At 39.9% G+C, this 21,881-nt stretch overlaps 2 protein-coding genes across 5 annotated transcripts in view; one reads left to right on the top strand and one right to left on the bottom strand.

The window, feature by feature from the left end:
• Nucleotides 1-21,881, top strand: part of Ypel (Yippee-like) — a 485,504-nt gene that overhangs the window by 385,911 nt on the left and 77,712 nt on the right. For all 4 annotated transcript variants that reach the window (XR_012967632.1, XM_076209305.1, XM_076209307.1 and 1 more), the window contains exon 3: nt 7,290-7,636. Coding sequence is in view for 3 of the 4 variants with exons in the window: in XM_076209305.1 (XP_076065420.1) it covers nt 7,290-7,636 (347 nt within the window). In the remaining variant the exon portion in view is untranslated. The remainder of the gene's footprint in view (nt 1-7,289; nt 7,637-21,881) is intronic.
• Nucleotides 18,019-19,303, bottom strand: LOC143039380 (uncharacterized). Its single transcript, XM_076209303.1, has 2 exons — nt 18,679-19,303; nt 18,019-18,287 (listed from the first exon to the last, which is right to left on the bottom strand). The coding sequence occupies exons 1-2, from the start codon at nt 19,285-19,287 to the stop codon at nt 18,156-18,158; spliced, it is 741 nt and encodes a 246-aa protein (XP_076065418.1). The 5' UTR covers nt 19,288-19,303; the 3' UTR covers nt 18,019-18,155.

Below are 21,881 nucleotides of genomic sequence, written 5' to 3'. Positions count from 1 at the left end.
GCCGGGGATGCCAATGTCAGATGATACCCAGCAGAAGGATAAATGTTAGATGAGGATGGAGATACGGATGCTCACCGAGTGGATTTTGTACATCAGAATGTGGCAAACTTTAGAGGGAGGGGGTAGTCATGAGTAATATATAGGGAAATAATGATGGTGAAAAGTTCAGTTATTCAGAGTGAAGTAATGGGGGAAGGAATCCTGATTTTAGGTCATACCCAGTATGCTTTTTTTCGAGATCATAAGTCTTGATTGATCTTGTATGCTCAGTGGTGCACTGTGTAGGTTCCCAGTATGCTTTTTTGCGATTTTTTCGGTCTAGCTGAAGATCGAGTATGTTGTGTTTGTTTACATCATTCATCGTGTGAACATACAATATTTTATCGTTCTCGGTCTCGTTTTCTTTATCTTCCCGTCCAGCTATCTCGCCTGTGTGTCATTCTCTCTACCTGGTTCTGTCTGCCTGTCTGGCTGACTATGTGTTTGTCTTTCGTTTTCTGGCCACCCTCGCATATTTTTATTATTATTATTATTATTCCTTTCCTTGGCGCCTTCTCGCCGTTGTTTGTGCCTCCCTCGTGCCCGACATTTCTCCTTTCATTTCTTGCATATTTAGTTCGTTCTTTTTCCCTTTTTTCGTACCTCTCGTCCTTCTTCTTCTTCCTCTTCTTCATCTTCCTCCTCTTCGTCTTCTTCGTCCTCTTCCTCTTCTTCGTCTTCTTCCTCTTCGTTCACGATCACTGGAGACCCCCACCCCCACCACCATCGACAGCGAAGACGTTTACTTCTTCCAACCCTAGAGGCATTGTTTGTTTCAGTCTGGCCGGTGTCAGACTCTTTCATTCGACTTCTGATACCTTTCATCGTTTCATCTTCATCCTCTTCTTCCCGAAGATTAATTCGCCCCCCCCCATTGATCCTGTCATCTCCCTTTCCCTCCCTCAGTCCTCTCCGTCTCTTTCTTCTCTTTCGTCCCCACCCCCCTTCCCTATTTTGTCCCCCTCCTCCGTCGCTTTCCCTTCCCTCTATCCCCACCTCTCCCTCAGTCCAGTCTTTCCTATCCATCTCCTCCCTCTCTTTTTCCCTTACCTCCCCTCAACGTCTTCCCTCTCTTTTTTTCCTTCGCCTTCCTATTCCCCCAAACCCCACCATCGTACTGTTGGTTCACTTTTCTTGTTTCTTCGTCCTTCACTCCTTTCATTCCCAGCTTCCACTTCATTTTATTTTGGTCCAACTGCTTTTCTTCCCGTTCGAGTTGGGGTCGGGGGTGATTTGGAGGTAAGTGGTGGGGGCAGGCCTAGTCAGTGTGGAGGACATTTGGTTCCTCTGATCTGACCCGCTTTTTGTCCTGCGAGGTCAAATTCGGAAGGAGGGCTGAAAGAACTACTGTATCAGTCTGGATGAGAGTTTCTACGGTTATGACCGACCGACCGCTGGATTTCAAATTTCACTAGTCTTCTGTTCTTCGTTAACTCTTTCGCCGCACAGGGAGGTTTCCCTCCGCTGAATAAAATCGTCTAGACAAATGTACAAGTCATCATTACCAGTGAAAAGTTTAATAACCTGTTAGTGAGTTTATAGGACTGAGACGAGCCTATACCTTGAGTGCCGAATGACGCCAACGTTTGAACCCGCGAAACTGGTTTCTTTGCATTATAAGGTGATGGTGTTGCTGCGGCCCTTTCATGGGACTAGATATTCATTGTATCTATGTTTTCATTTCTGTGCTTACTAGGGGTGAGGCAGTGGCTCAGGTTGTAGGAAGTAAGTTTTAGCCTAATTGCTTTGAGTTTCAACGAGTTCTGCAACACACGTATTTGAACCAAATATGAGGACGATGTATATAGAGAAATTCACTTACCGAAAATAACTAGGGTAGAATAGAGGTGTGTGTCACCTTAGCAGAGGTAAAACGTCATAACCCCTTCAGCTTGGTGTTACGCTACACATTTGTTACTGGCCTAGTGTCAGACCACCTGACTGAAAGGGGGTGCGGGGGTTAGGACTGGTGTTCTGGTTGCAGTTGCTTGTTAAGGTTGAGGCTTGGAAGTCGCCAAGGGTCAGGCCGCACCTTCTAAGGTTTCAGATGCTTGTCTGCAACATCTGTGGCTCCAAGTCATTGTTTCAGTTGACAATTGTCTACTTGTTTTATTTGGCAGGTGTCAACTAATAGTTGCTACATTTGATAGGTGTTTCAATCAGTTCCAGTCGACAGATTTCTCAGTTGGCGGGTGTTTTAATTGAGAGGTGTTTTAGTTAACAGGTGTTTTGATTAATATGTACTTAGGTTGACAGGTATTTCAATTGGTGTTTCTGTTAAAGGGTAAAATAGATTGAGGTTTCAAGAATTGATACAGTAACACAGACACGCACACGCGCGCGAGCGCGCTCCGAATGCGATTCCGTTCAGTGCTGAAAAAAACAACATCGCTGCACTACGAGCAGGCACTCCAACTGATGGGCAAGGAGTTTTATTTACCTAGTTGTATATTACGGGACGAGAGCTATGCTCGTAGTGACCCGTTTTCGTATCTCTCCGCATCCAGTTTATTCTTAAAATCTTGTATAGTTTTGGCACTCACTGTTTCTGCGTTTAGTTTGTTCCAGACATCAATCACTCGATGTGGGAAACTATTCTTTTTCAAATCTCCTCTGTAACTGTCCTTCTTTAGCTTCTTCTCGTGTCCTCTTGTTTCTCTTCTGTCACATTTTAATAAGTCGTCTCTATCAAGAATTTCCATCCCTTTCATAATTCTGTAAATGGTCAACAAATCGCCTCATTCTCTTCTCTGTCCTAGTTTGTGTGTGTATTTACCTAGTTGTATTTTACGGGAAAGGGAGCTATGCTCGTGGTGTCCCCACTGCAACTACCTTTCCCTCCCTATCCTCCTTCACATTTAACAACTCCCTAAAATACTCTGCCCACCTTCCTCTCACTGCCTTCTCTTCCATTATCATCTCTCCATCTGCACCTTTTACCTTTTCTTCTCTACTTGATTTGCCGCCTCTTCCTCTTTTAATTTCTTTCGAAATTTTTTTTTATTACTTTCAAAATTTTCTACCATATTCTTACCCCATTTCACATCTGCTCTCCTCTTTGCCTCCTTTATCTTATGCTTTCCTTCTCTTCTCTTTACTTTGTACCTCTCATACGATTCCCTCATCCTAATTTGCAACCAATCTATGAAAGCCTGCTTCTCATCTACACCCTTCTTTGCTCCCTCATCCCACCACTCATTTCCTTTCCTTCTATTTCCTACTGTCCACCTTGTTCCACACACCATCTTTGCACACCTTATGACTCCCTCCTTGAACCATCCCCTTTCCTCCTTCACTCCTAGTTCTGCTCTCTCCTTCACCCCCTCCCACTCCTCTCTCAGCTTCTTCTTATACTCCTCCTTTTCTTTCTCATTTAAGCAGCTCACTATAAGTACCTCCCTACCTTCTGCCCTTTTCCTTTCTCCACCTATTCTCCACTCTCAACTTACCTTCCACCAAAATATAATCTGACATTCCCCCACTCTCTCCCCTTAGAACATATACATCCAACTCTTCCTACTATACTCCTGGTTACCACTATATAGTCCATTAACACTCTATCTACCACCCTTCCATCCACCACCCTCTCCCATGAGTACTTATGCTTGACTTTCTCTCTAAACACTGTATTTGCTATCATCAACTCTCTTTCAAGACACATCACCATCAACTCTCCACTACGATTTTTACCTGGAACTCCATACTTCCCAATCACTTCATCTATTGGTTCATTTCCTACCCTAGCATTAAGGCCTCCCAATAAAACTACATTGACATTTCTCCCTAATCCCTGTATGCATTCATTTAAATACATTCAAAAAGCCTCCCCTTCCTGTATGCTCTTCTCAATGCCTATCTCTTCCCTTTTACTCTCATCTCTGCCACATCCACACACATTAAAAGACCCAAACCCCAGGGTACTGGTTGGAAAACTCCTAGACCCTCTTATGCCTTTACTTTTTTTAGGAATGTCCCCTGTGGGGCTACAGATAGCAGGATTCCTAATCCTATCCCCCGTCCCATTTTTTGTCACCTCGTACAACTCAAGTGGGAATACTTGGTGGCAACATTCTTTTCCCCTATCACAGGGTAGGCAAAAAAAAGGAAATGAATATACAGAGAAATGGTACAGGACAGTAACAAGGTGTTGGGGGACAGCATAACGGAGGGACAGTTTCAGTATAATAAAAGTGTCATCATTTCTCTATGAACAGTCTTCCTCTATCATAAACAAAATGATAGGGTCCATAGGGGCACCCCATAGAGACCCTAAAGTATGAGCTGCATGCTACTTTGCCACAATAACATACAGCCAATATGTATATATATACTGTATATATATATATATATATGTATATGTATATGTATATATATATATTTATATATATATAGTATATATGTATATGTATATATATATATTTATATATATATAGTATATATGTATATGTATATATATATATATTTATATATAGTATATATGTATATGTATATACAGTATATGTATATGTATATATATATATATATATATATATGTATGTATGTGTATATGTATGTGTATATGTATGTATGTATATATATATGTATATATATGTATGTATATATATGTACATATATATATATATATATATGTATGTATGTATGTATTTATACTGTATATAAGAATGTCTTATGGAACGAATTGCTAGTTTCAGTGAAGTCTTTCAGATAGTCAAATCCGCCTTTCACAAAGCTTAGATCTTCGGCCCCTAACATCACAAGTCCTGTCAAGTATAGGGTTGCCAACTCTGTTAAGCTACAATAAAGGACATAAAATCTATATTGATATTTATTTAAGTGGCTATAGATCATAATAGATGTCTATATTAAATGCAGTTCAAAATCTTACCTAAATGAAAATATAAAAACAAGAATGAGAAGAAATTTATTTTACCTTGATCAAAGGATTCTAATCTTTAGAACTATATTTGCCCTGGCTTTTTGCTGCCTTCAGAAAATTTGTATCATCTTTGCTGTTTTTAGCGAATTCCAAATAACTATTTTTTATGTTAAAATGTATGAGAAGTTCGTTCTTAATTCAACAGAGCATCAGTTCCTTTCATCTCGCCATTTAGATGACATGAAACTAAAAACTCTCTCACAATAAGATGATGCTCCAGGAATCGATTGTACAAAAGAAACTATTTTGAAAACATGGATACATTTAAAGTCCATAGATTTCAAAACAAAATACCCGTACCACTTTCTGGATATTGTTGAGCTTATGAAGAGTTCAGAGCTTTTGATAGTGTTGAAGGTCCTTTGAATAATACTACTTCATCAAAAAGAAGTTCATCCATCTTTAATCTAAGCTTTTCTTCTAGCTTCAAGTGTTCTACTACTTCTACAAATTTCTGAAACTTTGGGAAATGAATGGCCTACGAAGCTTATGTTTGATAATATGCCGAATGTTGAATTTCATTGAAATCTTTTCTGTTTTTCCAAATATCTGTCAACATGAAATATTGGCACTGCTAATACAAGTTTTCTCACATAGATTTCACTGCTCTTCTGGTATTTATAACACATTACGGCTCGATTTTGTGAAGGGTGTCATCATTACATTGTTGTATAATATGCCATATTTGTTTTGGTTCTTTGTGAGTTCAGTTGATAGGCGGAAGTATTGCCTTTCCAAACGTCCAAGGGCACCTCCTTTCTTTCTCTATTATTTTCCTTTTCTTTTTTCTTGGTGGTGGTTCTCATATTTAGTAACATACTTTACGATTTTCTGGTTTTCCCAAAATTGGTGTCTTTTTTTTAATGAAAAATTGAGTTATACATAAAATGAGGTTAATTTTACACCCTGGACTGCAGTCTGCTGCTCTGTGCGTCTCATATTGTGCAGAATGCAGAGTTGACAGTCTGCACTTTTACAAGAAGTAAACGCTTTTGCAATCATCACATCTCAAGAGTAGGATTGAACTACCAGTCACACCTATTTCAAAATAAAGGACAACTAGTGTCATTTCAAATCTCAATAAAGGACAAGGACAAATAGTGCTGAATAAAGGACTGTCCTTTGAAATAAAGGATGGTTGGCAACCCAAGTCAAGTACCACTTTGCATGCATAGTATTTAAAAGAGCTTAAATCAGATATGAATTTATATCCTGGTTTGGGAGTGCCTGAAATCTACCGTTCCATATCTTCTTTTCTACACAGCTACCATTGCCATCGTCTAGGAATAATAATATTTGATTGAGGGTTTTTTTTGCTTTATCTTTGTAACTATTATGGAACAAATCACTAGCTGCAATGAAATCTTTCAAATAATCAAATCCAGCCATCATGAAGCTTCGATCTCGGGCCCATAAGATCATGAATCCTGTGGCAAAGTGGTAAAAGACAGGACTTGGGATCTCAGGGGCCCAAGATTGAAGCTTTGTGACAACCAGAGGTACTGAGAAGCTGGCACTTAGTTTCCAGACTAGGCCAAAGATCTTTATCAGTGTTTATTCTTCTTCTTCTTTTATACAGGAGACCTGATAACTGGTAACTTTTCTCCTTCTATTCCTCCTGCTCCTTCCACCAGTCTTATAGAAACAGACCCCAAATTAGTACATGAGAGTATGTTGTAGTGGTGTTGCCTTTATATAAATTGAAAGATATAAACAAGATCAAGAGGATACAGAGAACAGTGACCAAGTTGGTTCCCGGCCTTGCAGATAAAACACATGAAGAGAGATATAATATTCTGGACATGACATCATGGAAAGAAAGAAGAGGAAGAAGTTACTTGAGAGGAATGTTTAGGTGGTTAAAGAGGTTAGGTAAAACTGAAAAAAGCTATTTTGTCTGTGTTGGGAGAGTCATATCATGGCAACAAATTGAAATGGACCACAAGCCAATGTCAAAAATTATATTCTATATAGATGCATCAACTCCTGGATTAGCTGCCCAAATTATAATCATAAGTGAACTTAAAACTATGTGTGATATCTAGGGAAAAAGAGACAGGATCTTATGAATGTAGATCCTTTTCCAGCTTATTGCAATTAAGGACACCCAATGAAATATATACAACACAACACAGGCAGTCCAGTATTTCTTTCTAGAGAGATCTGTAGGAGGACCCATAGGACTATTGCTGACTATTGTGGGTCTGCAGGTTTCCAATCAGTGAAATTCAATGCAATAGTTATTATTTGCAAGCAGATTTTTTTCATGTTAATAAAATAATTTTGTCATCAATTTCCTTTTCTTCTATTGCAGGCAAGGTGCGCGTGCTGGAGTGCCTGGCACCGTGGCTCTGTATTAGCGTTGCACGCCCGGTCGGGTCAGTAGGGTCGGGCGCTGGCCGTGAGCAGCCACCACCGGAAGGGCAACAGCAGCAGCAACAGCAACAGCAACAGCAGCACCAGGGCCAGGGAGGAGGGGGAGGAGGAGGAGGAGGAGGGGGAGGAGGAGGAGGAGGAGGGGGAGGCGGCGGAGGAGGAGGGGGAGGTGGAGGAGGTGGGGCAGGCTGTTTTCGTGACACCAGGTCCTCAGCATCAGAAAGAGGGCGGGCAAGCTCCTCAACTCCCCACCATCACACCACCACCATGGTCAAGACCTTCCAGGTTAGAATTCATGCCACCCAACCAGGTTATTTTGTCAGTGTTGTGGTAGAGGATTTTATCATCTATGATTTCAGCTTTAAAGTGTGATAGATAATGTTGACAATAAAGAAAAAAATATTGTAAACATAGAGTAGCTGATGCATGTCAGTTAAAGCATTTTGAATATACAGTACTACATTGTGTCTGCACTCTACAACCTGATACTGGATAAAGTTATTCCTGTATTTCAGCATATCTTGAGAATGTGTATATAATTGTCTTGGTCACTGCTGAAGGAATTAGTATTGAAATTCAATTGACAGTGAACAACCTTGATTATATTATTGTTGCATTGTTAATTCTTCATATGCAAAATAGGTAAGACATTTCTACTAGAGATTAATAGATATAATACAAGAGAGAGATGGTTGGGCAGACTGTGCCTTTCTGGACCTACAAAAGGCATTTGATAAGGTACCAAACAAGAAATTAATAAGGAAAATAAATAGGTGGCATCAGAGGAAAATTATTGGAATGGATGAAAGACTTCCTGACAGGGAGGAAAATGAGAATAGTAATTAGAGATAAATTCTCAAATTGGGAAGAAATGATAAGTGGTGTCCCGCAGGGATCAGTACTGGCCCCGATCATGTTTGCCATATACATAAATGACGGATGAAGGAGTAGAGTGTTATATGAATTTATTTGCAGACGATGCAAAAATACTAAAGAAAGTAAGAACGGAGGAGGATTGCAACTCATTACAACAAGACTTGGACAAGATCTGGAAATGGACTCAAAAGTGGGAAGTGAAATTCAATATCAAGAAATGTAGTATAATGGAATTTGGAAAAAAGTAAAAACAGAATATCGAGAGATTATAAAATTGGTAAAGAAGAGGTAAAAAAAGTAAACTCAGAAAAAGACCATGGAATGATGATCAGCAAAGACATGACACTGGACAAGCATATTGATAAAATAGTTGGAGAAACCTACAATTTATTGAGGTCAATAAAAGTGGCATTTCCCTATTTAGACGAGGAAATGATAAAAAATTTAACTACACTAATAAGACCAAAACTCAAGTACACAGCAACACTATGGACACCCAGTACCAAAAAGAACATAAAAAAAAATAGAAATAATACAAAGAGCAACAACAAAAGTGGCACCAACTCTTTCCAAAATGACATATGAACAAAGAATGTCCATATTAGAATTACCAACTCTGGAACAAAGAAGGGAAAGAGGAGACCTACTATCTATAGAATTATGAAAGGAATGGAAATTTTAGATAAGAATGATTTATTGAAATGGGACAATGGAAACACACGAGGACACAAAAAGAAACTCAAAAAAGATAATTACAGAAGAGCTCTGAAAAAAATAGCTTCCCACACAGAGTGATAGATACTTGGAACAAATTAGACAAAGAAACGGTATGTGCAAACACTATTCAAGATTTTAAGAAAAAACTTGATGCTGAAAGATACAAAGATGGGTCACCACAAGCATAGCTCCCTTCCTGTATAATAAAACTAGGTAAATTTGACAAAGTCCCAAGACAAATACTATCAAAAGAGGCCATAAAAATATATATTCCTAGCAATTATAAAAAATAGCTAACTTTATAGCAAGAAGATGGTGTAGAGTAAACCAAAACAGTCAAATTTCTGGAACATAAATACTATGCAGTGGAGTCCCTTAGGATGCAATACTCACACCAATGGTGCATTCTATTATTATTATCAGTACTGCATTCTACAGTGTGTTTGCATTTGATTTGCTGATTGTTGGAAACCATGCTGTGGAGGTATATACTTGGGTGGCTCTTATGAACTTTTTATACATGGTTATTAGAGTTTCTTTTTGTTGTCCAAAGTTAGTGCTGCTGATGATTTTTAAAAAATTTATTTTCATGGAAATTTTTGCTGTCAGGTCCTTGATATGTGGGCTGAATGCCATATGGGTATCAAATGTTAGTCACAAAATATTAGGGTTCCTATTTAGTAGAAGGATTTATTCATTGATTTTAAAATAAGTTTTATTTTTTATTTTTATAATTGATATCTTTTTCTTCTATTTATTATTTTTCTTAGTTGTTTGGAGTGTGCAGTGTTACTCTTGATTTCTGGGGTGAAGCTTCCATTCTGTTATATTTGAGCCATTTTCCCAATTTGTTTAAGTTGGCCTGGGTGTACTTTGCTGCTATTTTGTATTCACTGTCCTGGGTTATTATTGTCGAGTTATCTGAATGTATGAGAACATTGGTGTTCAGTTCTGAATCTGGAGTTGGTGGATGACTCATTAAGAAGTTGAACATTAAGGGTCAAAGTATTGCTTATTGAGGGACTCCATTGTAAAGTCTTTTTGTACCTAAGATATGGTTGTTTTGGGTTACAACCCCAATTACACCAGAAATAACCACCATAAAAAAGAAAAGCCAAAAAGCAAAGTGAAACTCAGACCAAGAAAAAAATTACTACAACTAAATAAGATATTACAAAACAAACAACAGGCTCGCCCAAAATGGCTTGACAAAGAAACTGAAGAAAGTATAAGAAATACAAGTGCTCAGGTTCACTTAATGACTATCAAAGTTATGCAATTAAAAAATGAAAATGACAATATGAAATGAATATCGCTGAAAAATCCAAAGAGAATCCCAAAGAATTCTATAGTTACATTAGAGATAAAAAAGGTTATTAGGAATCACATTGGCCCACTATTATCTGCTGATGGTCAACTTGAATATTCAAATGAAGGAATGTGTGATTTTTTAAACAATTTTAGCTCATTATTCATAAACAAAACACCTCAATGTTAACTCCAAACTGAAACCTGTGAAAAGTCTAGGGTAAACTTACCATGGTAAATAAAACAAAAGAAAAGATTAAAAGGTGTATAGAGAAACTCAAAATTAATAAAACACCATAACAAGCAATCTCCCCACATGAGTGAGTTTACAACAACACAAAAAGAAATATCAGAACACCTATCAAAACTTGACGTCAGAAAATCACATGGCCTGGATGGTATTGCAAATTGGATTCTAAAGGAATGCAAAGAAGAACTAATGGACAAAACACCACAACATAATGAAAAGCTCACTCAAAGAAGGAAAGATACCTAAAGACTGGAAAAATGCTAACATTGTACCAATATATAAAGGAGAAAACAAGGAAGAACCCACCAACTATAGGACAGTGTCACTAACAAGCACTATAACCAAATTTGTGAGAAAATCATCAAGAATAGATGGGTAAAACATCTGGAAGACAACAACATAATAAACCCAAGACAATTTGGGTTCAGACAAGGAAGATCATGCACCACAAACTTAATATGCTTCTACTCAAGACTAATAGACATAGTGCAAGAAAGAAATGGATGGGCTGATTGTGCCTTCCTAGACTTGCAAAAAGCTTTTGACAAAGTACCACACAGAAAATTACTAAAAAAAAACTGGAACACATAGGAGGAATACAAGGGAACCTACTAAAATGGATGGAGGACTTCCTGACTGGTAGAAAGATGAGAGTAGTGATCAGAGAAAAATATTCAGATTGGAAAGAGGTGATCAGTGGAGTACCGCAAGGATCTGTATTGGCACCAATAATGTTTGCTATTTATGGGAATGACATGGACGAGGATGTGAAATGTTACATGAGCTTCTTTGCAGACAACACCAAACTGTTAAGGAAAATAGAAACTGATAAGGACTGTGAAGCACTGCAGGAAGACCTGAATAAGGCATGGAACTGGAGTCAGAAATGGGAAGTGGACTTTAATACTAAGAAGTGTAGCATAATGGAGTTTGGAAAAAGGAAAAAACAGAATATCAGGAAAATATACAATAGGAACCAAGGAGGTAAAGAAGGCAGGATCCGAAAAAGATTTGGGGGTAATTATCACAAACGACTTGTCCTATGATAAACAGTTTAACAAAATTGTCGGGGAGGCGAAAACTTGCTAAGATCAATAAAAGTGGCATTTGCATACTTGGACGAAGACATGATAAAAAAAATATTGGTTATATTGATAAGGCCTAGACTAGAGTATGCGGCGACATTGTGGTCACCCAGTACCAAAAAGAATATAAAGAAAATAGAAAGAATCCAGAGGAGAGATTGGCTAAACTGGAGTTACTGACGCTGGAAAAGGGGACAAGTGTGAATGTAGTCATTTCAGAGGGATTAGCCTGTTGAGTGTAGTAGGGAAGGCTTATGGGAGGATCTTAATTGAGAGGATTAGGAGAGGAACAGAGGGAGTAATTGGTGAGGAACAGTGTGGATTTAGGACGGGTAGAGGTTGTGTAGATCAGATCTTTGTGGTAAGACAGATATGTGAGAAAGCTATAGGAAAGGGGAAGGATGTTTTTTGGGCTTTCATGGATCTGGAAAAGGCTTATGATAGGGTAGACAGAAAGGCACTGTGGGAGGTTATGCAGATTTATGGGATAGGAGGAAAGCTTTTGGGAGCTGTCAAGAGTTTTTATGAGAGTAGTAGAGCATGTGTTAGGATTAGAAATGGAGAGAGTGAGTGGTTTGAAGTAAAGGTGGGACTTCGTCAAGGATGCATTATGTCGCCCTGGCTGTTCAACTTATACATGGATGGGGTGGTGCGAGAGGTGAATGCTAGGGTAGTGAGTCAGGGATTGGAGATGGTTAAAGAAAATGGAGAAAAGTGGGAGGTGAGCCAGCTGTTGTTTGCGGACGACACTGCGCTTGTGGCAGGGTCAGAGGAGGGATTGAGGAAGCTGGTGGCAGAGTTTGGGAGAGTATGTGATAGAAGAAAGCTAAAGATAAATGTGGGTAAAAGTAAGGTGATGAGATGTACAAGGGGTGAAAGTGGCAGTAGACTGGAAGTGAACATTAAGGGAGAGCGACTGGAGGAAGTGGATAGTTTTAGATACTTGGGTGCAAGTGTAGCAGGAAAAGGTGGAGTGAAGGTGGAGTTAGAATGTAGATTGAGAGAAGCGAGTAAATGCCTTGGTGGTTTAAAGAGTGTAATGAGGAATAGACATTTGGGAATGGATGCGAAGAGGAGACTGTATGAAGGAGTGATTGTGCCAACAGCACTGTATGGGGCAGAAACGTGGAACATAAGAGAAGAAGAGAGAAGGAGTTTGAATGTGTTTGAGATGAGGTGTCTGAGAAGTATGGTGGGGGTTACTAGGCTAGATAGAGTGAGAAATGAGGAGGTGAGGAGGAGAACAGGGGTGAAAAAGGATTTGGGAGATAGGGTTGATGAAAGAATATTAGGATGGTTTGGACACATGGAAAGAATGAGTGAAGAAAGACTAGTAAAAGAGGTATGGAAGGCAGATGTGGAGGGAGTGAACATGAGGGGACGTCCTAGGATGAGGTGGATGGATGGGGTGAAGGGGGCTTTGGGGAAGAGGGGAATGTCTGATGAGGAAGGAAGGGAGAGGACGGAAGACAGAGGTGAGTGGAGAATGGTTGTATATGGATGATGTTGTGACTGCATGAGGAGGAATGGGCGGGGAAGTGGGGGGTGGGGTAGTGTGTGTGAGTAGATTTTGACGCAGCCCGAAGGGATTTCTCCCCGTCCTCGCCTTATATGCAAAGGGGGACGGAGAGGGGGGGTCGCCGATTAAATGAAGCGGCCTCGCTGTGGATGTACTGTGTCTTGCGACACTGCTTCTGACCCAGGGCGGTGGGCAGGGTGCAGGGATGACCCGTCATCCAGGAGGTGCTCAGATGAGAGGAAGGGTGGGAGGGGTGTGGAGTGTATTTAGGGATGAAATGGATGGGAGTGTTTTTATGCCTTTCCCTTTTTGGCTACCTCCCTTGGAAGGGGGAAAAAGCCTTGGTATATGTATGTATGTATGTACTGACGCTGGAGCAAAGAAGAGAGGTAACGTACTGACCATCTACAGAATCATGAAAGCCAAAGAGATACTCGATAGAGAGGACTTACTAAACTGGGACAAGAGAAACACAAGAGGACATGGAAAGAAAATAAAAAAACATAGCTACACAAGAGAACTGAAGAAAAACAGTTTTCCACATAGAGTAGTGGACACTTGGAACAAACTGGATAATGAAATAGTATGTGCAAAAACCATTCATGAGTTTAAAAGTAAACTAGACACGGCGAGATACAAAGGCGGGACACCACGAGCATAGCTTCCCTTCCCGCAAAATACAACTAGGTAAATACCAGGGCCTGACAGTCAGCATCCAAGAATCTTAAAGGAAATGAAAAATGAGATTGTTCCATTAAAAATTATTTTCAAGAAATCCACCATATCCGGAGATATCCCAAGAGAATGGGAGCTAGCTAATGTTACTTCCATATTTGAAAAAGGTGACAAAAAGAAATTAAATAACTATAGGCCTATAGACTTGACTTCAATCATAGAAAAAATTGTGGAAACTATCATCAGAGATGCTATCGAACATCATTTAGAAAGTAACTTTGATAAATGATAGCCAGTATGGATTCTGATGGAAGTGTTCTTGCATGACTAACTTGAATTCTATTTTGCAAAAGCTTTTAATACTTTCCCCCACAAAAGGCTACTTACTAAATTAACTTCACACAGAATAAGTGGTAGACTATTAAGTTGGACTAGAAATGGGTTGAATGATCAAAAATAGAGTTGTTTTAAATGGCAAAACTTCTAGATGGACAAATTTTATGAGTGGAGTTCCTCAAGGTTCCATTCTTGGGCCACTTCTATTTGTAGTATATATAAATGATATAGACCACAAACTAAAATCTATTGTCTCCAGATTTGCTGATGATACAAAACTATGCAGAATGGCAAATGATCACTTAAATCAATTAGATATTCAAGAAGATTTAGATAAATTACAGGAATGGTCTGAAAAGTGGCTAATGAAATTCAACACAAGTAAATGAAAGGTTATGCACATAGATAAAGATAACAGTATGATTACAAGTTATTTGGAAATTCATTAACAAAAGTGTATAGTGAAAAGGATCTTGGCATAATTATCAGTAATGATCTCAAATCATCTAAGCAGTATATTTCAGCCTCTGAGAAAGCAAACAAGATTCTAGGACTGATTGTGCGTTCTTTTCACTTCAAAAGTTCATATCTCATTAACATACATATACCAAGGCTTTTTCCCTCTTACAAGGGAGGTAGCCAAAAAGGAAAAGGCATAAAATCATTCCCACCCATTAACCATCCCTGAATACACTCCACACCCCACCACCCTCCCTCTTATCTTAGTACCTCCTGGATGACAGGTCATCCCTGCACCTTGTCCACTGCCCTGGGTCAGAAGCAGTGTCACAAGACACAGCACATCCACAGCAAGGCCACTACATTAAATCGGCGACCCCCCCTCTCCGTCTCCCCATACATAAAAGGAGAAGACGTGGAGAAATCCCTTCAGGCTGCGTCAAATTTTGCTCACACATACTACCCCCCCCCATCCCCCTGCCCATTCCACCTCATGCATCACAACATCCATATACAACCATTCTCCATTCACCCCTATCTTGTCCTCTCCCATCCTTCCTCAACAGACATTCCCCTCTTCCCCAAAGCCCCCTTCACCCCATCCATCCACCTCATCCTAGGACGTCCCCTCATGTTCACTCCCTCCACATCTGCCTTCCATACCTCTTTTACTAGTCTTTCTTCACTCATTCTTTCCATGTGTCCAAACCATCCTAATACTCTTTTATCAACCCTATCCCCCAACTCCCTTTCCACCCCCGTTCTCCTCCTCACCTCCTCATTTCTCACTCTATCTAGCCTAGTAACCCCCATCATACTTCTCAGACACCTCATCTCAAACACATTCAAACTCCTTCTCTCTTCCTCTCTTATGTTCCATGTTTCTGCCTCATATCCATACAGTGCTGTTGGCACAATCACTCCTTCATACAGTCTCCTCTTAGCATCCATTCCCAAATGTCTATTCCTCATTACACTCTTCAATCCACCAAGGCATTTACTCGCTTCTCTCAATCTACATTCTACCTCCACCTTCACTCCACCTTTTCCTGCCACATTTGCACCCAAGTATCTAAAACTATCCACTTCCTCCAGTCGCTCTCCCTTAATGCTCACTTCCAGTCTACTGCCACTTTCACCCCTTGTACATCTCATCACCTTACTTTTACCCACATTTATCTTGAGCTTTCTTCTGTCACATACTCTCCCAAACTCTGTCACCAACTTCCTCAGTCCCTCCTCCGATCCTGCCACAAGCGCAGTGTCGTCTGCAAACAACAGCTGGCTCACCTCCCACTTTTCTCCATTTTCTTTAACAATCTCCAATCCCTGACCCACTACCTTTGCATTTACCTCTTGCACTACCCCATCCATGTATAAGTTGAACAGCCAGGGCGACATAACGCATCCTTGACGAAGTCCCACCTTTACCTCGAACCACTCACTCTCTCCATTCCTAATCCTGACACAAGCTCTACTACTCTCATAAAAACTCTTGACAGCTCCTAGAAGCTTTCCTCCTATCCCATATATCTGCATAACCTCCCACAGTGCCTTTCTGTCTACCCTATCATAAGCCTTTTCCAGATCCATAAAAGCCCAAAAAACATCCTTCCCCTTTCCTATAGCTTTCTCACATATTTGTCTTACCACAAAGCTCTGATCTACGCAACCTCTACCCGTCCTAAATCCACACTGTTCCTCACCAATTACTCCCTCTGTTCCTCTCCTAATCCTCTCAATCAAGATCCTCCCATAAGCCTTCCCAACTACACTTAACAAGCTAATCCCTCTGAAACTACTACATTCACACTTCTCCCCTTTTCCCTTGTAAAGTGGAACTATACAGGCACTCCTCCAGTCCTCCGGCACTCTACCCTCTCTCCAGCAAACATTAAATAACCTCACCAGCCAGTCCACCATCACTGTACCTCCTTTTTTTTTAGACATTCTGCATGGCATCCATCCAGACCAGGTGCCTTACCTGCTTTCATCATCTTAACAACTGCCTTCACTTCATCCTTCCTTATTTCTCCTCCATTTTTCTCACTCATCACGGTCATTTTCTTAGCATTTCCCACTGCAACTATCTTTCCCTCCCTATTCTCCTTCACATTTAGCAACTCCCTAAAATACTCTGCCCAACTTCCCCTTACTGCCTTCTCTTCCATTATCATCTCTCCATCTGCACCTTTTACCTTTTCTTCTCTACTTGATTCGCCTCCTCTTCCTCTCTTAATTTCTTTCCAAAACATCTTTTTATTACTTTCAAAATTTTCTGTCATACTCTTACCCCACTTCACATCTGCTCTCCTCTTTGCCTCCTTTACCTTTTGCTTTACTTCTCATTTCTTTGTACCTCTCATATGACACCCTTGTCCTATTTTGTAACCAATCTGTGAAAGCTCGCTTCTTCTCTTCTACAACCTTCTTCGTTTCCTCATCCCACCATTCACTACCCTTCCTTCTATTTCCTCCTGTCCTTCTTGTTCCACACACCATCCTTGCACACTTTGTGACTCCCTCCTTGAACCATCCCCATTCCTCCTCCACACCTAGCTCTACTCTATCCTTCACTCCCTCCCATTCCTCCTTCAGCTTCTTCTTGTACTTCTCCTTTTCCTTTAAAGAGTTCCTCTAAGCACCTCCCTACCTTTTGTCCCTTTCCTCTTTCTCCATCTATCCTCCACTCTCAACTTACCTTCCACCAAAAAATGATCTGATATTCCCCCACCCTCTCCCCTTAGCACATGTACATCCTTAACTCTTCCTAACATTATCCTATTTATCACTACAGAATCCATCAACGCTCTATCTACCACCCTCTCCCATGTGTACTTATGCTTGACTTTCTTCCGAAACACTGTACAGTATTTGCTATCATCAACTCTCTTTCTAGACACATTTCCACCATCAACTCTCCACCACGATTCTTTCCTGGAAATCCACATTTCCCAACCACTCCATCAATTGGACCATTTCCTACCCTAGCATTAAGGTCTCCCAGTACTATTACATTGACATTTCTCCCTAAATCTTCTATGCACTCATTTAAATCTATCCAAAAGGCCTCCCTTACTTCTACACTCTTCTCACTGCCAGGCCCATATGCACTTACAAAGACCCACAAGCTATATAAATCGTTAGTTCGTCCACATTTAGAATATGCTGTTTCCGTTTGGTCGCCAAATCTCATTAAAGCCATTGACAGATTGGAAAAAGTACAATGGCGAGCCACAAAACTGATTCCAAATATCAAAAATGAATCATACGAAAATTGACTAAAACATATGAATCTGTTTCCCTAAAAAAGCATAGACTCAGAGGTGACTTGATACAGGTCTTTAACCCTGGACAGGTAGCGTGGACAAACTCTCCCGCTATGGGTAGCGTGGTGTCATATATCCACTTTGGGCACTTATACCCAGTTACCATTATGCCCTTTTTTTTTTTTTTTTTTTTTTTTTTTTAGTTTACTAATATAGAGACTATACTTTCTACTGGGGAAAAAGAAAACGCTAAATATAGAAATAACACTACTTACATGATTACAAAAAATGTATAAAAATAGACATTTGGTCAAATAACAGGCACTGTACAGTACACTTTAGAATACCAAATTCCACTAATAACGAGTATTTTCTTGAAAGTAGAAGTGTTCCTGAGTTGATTGATGTAAAAACATTGTTGATTGGAGCAAAACAGCAAAATCTGTAAAGAAAAGAAAAAGCGGTTAATTTTTTCATACACAAAATTACTCAAATTTTTGGTGTGAAAGGAAGGCTATATCTATAGTAGTAGTACTTATTAGATCTGAATGAAATTTTCCAGAAGTCATCTACAATGATCCTAGATGATGACAAAACCTTAGAAAATTATATTTAGTGATTATAAACTAAAAAAAAAAAAGGCTTAGTTTTAATGTAACCCTTACCGTGCGCAATTTACGTAAAAGAAAGGCATATTTAGAGTACTAATAATTGATGAATATGCATGAAATTTTGCAAAAGTAATCTACAATGACCCTAGGTGAGGGCAAAAATGTTAAAAATTATATTTAGTAAGTATAAACTGGTAAAAAAAAATAATTTGTGAAATTTACCACGATCTTCATGATGGGTGGCATTGTTGGGTTTGGCTCTGAGTGCCACTTCGTGTTGTCCTTAGCCTTGTAGGAGTCATCCGGCAATCTCTTCAATGCCACACCTTCTGCAGGGCGAAGAGGGCGCCTCCTTCTTTTCCTACTCCTGAGCTCCACGGGACTAAGGGCAGGAACAGGAACAGCTGCTGTAACCGCAGGAGACGCTGAAGGAGGCGCAGGAGACGCTGCAGGGGGCACAGGAGACGCTGCAGAAGACACAGGAGACGGTGAAGGAGGCACAGGAGACAGTGAAGGAGGCACAGGAGACGGTGAAGGAGGCACAGGAGACGGTGAAGGAGGTACAGGAGCAGCTGAAGAAGGCCCAGGAGCAAGGGAATGCAAATGAACTGCGTGCGAGACAGCCAAATCTTGCATCTCATCAGCTGATTCTTCCTCAGGTTCAGCAGCCACACATTGGGCCTCATCCTCCTCCTGCCGCCAAGTTAGGGCGTCGTGCAGGTCGTCACGGACATTGTGTGCCTCAAAAGTCACTGTAGAAGGCTCTTCTTCATTGCTACTCACGAAAAGGGCCTGCAAATACTCCTCCTCCGTCAGGCTTCTCTTTGCCATGCTGAAATTTGAAAATAGAAAATTAGAAATTAGCCTCAAAATCACATTTTCGCTGCCCTCCGATCCAATATGGTGATTGGTACGGGTAGCTACACCATTCACTGATATTTTCCAATAAACACAATAAAATTATTTCACTAAGTAATAATGCAGTAATGTAAAATGCAAAACTTTTGCAATTGCGTGACTTACCCGAGTTACGGTAGCGTGGTGTTAGATATGCACCATTTACAACTTTGGAGGGCGATAGCGGGTGAAGGCGGCGGAGCAGAGGTGACACACGTGTTGCTTCCACTGAGGCCGGTGAATGACTAATGGTCCCCGAAATACAAGCGAGATCATGCTAGGCGTCTATGCGCAGAAACAAAAAAACGTGTTTTCCGCAGCGGATCTGACACAACGCTACCTGTCCAGGGTTAAGGATCTAAAGGGAATTGACAACATGAAAAGTGACATTTTCACACTGAATAGGAATCTGACTAGAAATAATGGTCTCAAACTGCCAGGAAATAGATTTAATATGGAAGTGGGTAGAAACAACTTTGCCAGCCATGTAGTTAATGAATGGAACAAACTTCCTGCAGAGACAGTGCAATGTAGTTCAGTTCAAAGCCTTAAGATTTGTTTAGATAAACACCTTAGCAAGATATTGTAATGACTGCCATTTATTTTATTTGTTATTTTTTGTTTATTATTATTTGCTTGATTTTAATTTATTATTATGTCAATTTATTATTATTTACTATTTACCTGTTTGTTTATTATTTAACTATACGTATGCATTTATTTGATTATTATTTATGTTATTATAATTTTTCTTTTTCTTTTATTTATTTGTCATTTACAGTCACTATCCGAGTTACGACGTACGCGAGTTACGACCACCCGTACTTACGACCACATCTAGCAGATGCCTATTATGAGTTTACTGTACATGTCTGGCAGCACAGCGCATAAGATAGTTGTGGCAACTGGCATCGCGTACGACAGTTATGGCAGAGATGGAAAAGTTGCTATACACGTGGTTGGAAGATAATAGGCAAAGAAATGTGAGAGTGACGTTGCAAGCAAGGCTACAAGTTAATTTCACATGTTGAAAGAATGTGCAGGTGAAGAATACGCTTCACACGAATTCATAGTGAGTGGTGGGTGGTTTCGTTGCTTTCGAGAGCGTTACCAGGTTCACCACGTGTTGTCGAAAGGTGAGGCTGCTAGCAGTGATGCGCCTGCAGCTAAGGCATTTATGGAAGAGTTTGATAAATTATAGATGAAGGATATTTACGTACTTACGACCACGTCTAGCTGATGCCTATTATGAATTTACTAATACGAATACACTATAATAAGTATTTTCTTTCTTTAACTTACCATATCATATTAACAACTAAGCAACTGAAAACAATACTGTATACAACTGTAGGAGAGAAGCCAAATACAGAGTATGGGATCCAATGTATTTAATGTTTCACCCACCAGGGCTTCTTCAGAAATAACATAGTGGACAAACATCTGACTCCTTATATAACCCGAGCTTCCGGGGAGAAACGAACATGAAACTGGTGTTAAAAAAAAAAAAAAAAAAGTAGAGACTGAACAACCTCACACCAGGCTTAATGACCCCCTTATGGGTCGATAGCCTTAAAAAAGTCCACTATGTTATTTCGGAAGAAGCCCTGCTGGGCGCAACGTTAAATACATTGGATCCCATACTCTGTGTTTGGCTTCTCTCCTAAAGTGCTGTTGCAGTCGTTGCTGCTTTTACTCAATGCTGTATACAAAGATAAATGTACTGTACTATATCTCACACTTAGAATGGATTGAAATAGATGAGAAAAAATAGATCTTAAAATTCACATATATTTAGAGTACATACAACAATTGAAGAATTAAGAAAAAATTATTAAAAGGAAACTACAATTAAAAAAAATAAAAAATGGTAAGCAAGGTTATATTTCATACGTGTGTATTCACTTGGTCTTTGGATCACGTGTTGGACTCGTGATCGACAGCTATTTCCCTCCTGGAAGAGAGTTCAGAGCTCGTAGGTCCGATCTATGGGTAATGCTATGACCTTCCACACACACACACCCCCAACTCCCCGCCCACGAGAGTTAGAGTAACACCCCTCAGTGCTGCGATACTGATATTATTTCAGCCCCGGGCGAGGGTCGAACCCGGACCTCCGTAGTGGCAGGCCAGAGCTCTAACCACAGCGTGTGTGTGTTTGTGTATACAGGTATAGTATATACATACAGTACCTGCATACGTATATATACTGAAATACAGTACAGTATTAAAACATTAAAAAAAAATAGAATTTTTTTTTTTAAATGAAACTAAAAAGCAATGATAAATAAACAGTAAACAGCTTATATTTAATAGTATTCAGTAGAAAAAGTTACTTAAAAATGCAACAGATTGATATCATGTATCCTAGAGTAGAACCTCGTGTCGGCCATTTTGAATAGGATCCAACTTACGACCAATCCGACTTACGACTGGTTGGTAGGAACCTATCTAGGTCGTAACTCGGATAGTGGCTGTATATGTTTTTTTTTTGCATCTGACCTAGTTATGGACCAAAAGGTCTCCTG

This window comes from Oratosquilla oratoria, chromosome 26 (genome assembly GCF_046742065.1).
Source record: "Oratosquilla oratoria isolate Oo_2021 chromosome 26, ASM4674206v1, whole genome shotgun sequence".
NCBI classification, from domain to species: domain Eukaryota; kingdom Metazoa; phylum Arthropoda; class Malacostraca; order Stomatopoda; family Squillidae; genus Oratosquilla; species Oratosquilla oratoria.
This window is presented reverse-complemented; position numbering and strand designations above follow the sequence as displayed.

Bases quoted from the DNA above. Each gene is read 5' to 3' on its own strand.
- LOC143039380 (XM_076209303.1), bottom strand. From the start codon at position 19,287: ATGGCAAAGAGAAGCCTGACGGAGGAGGAGTATTTGCAGGCCCTTTTC. The intron at 18,288-18,678 runs GTAAATTTCACA...TTTTCTTTACAG, and splicing joins CACCCATCATGAAGATCGTG to ATTTTGCTGTTTTGCTCCAA.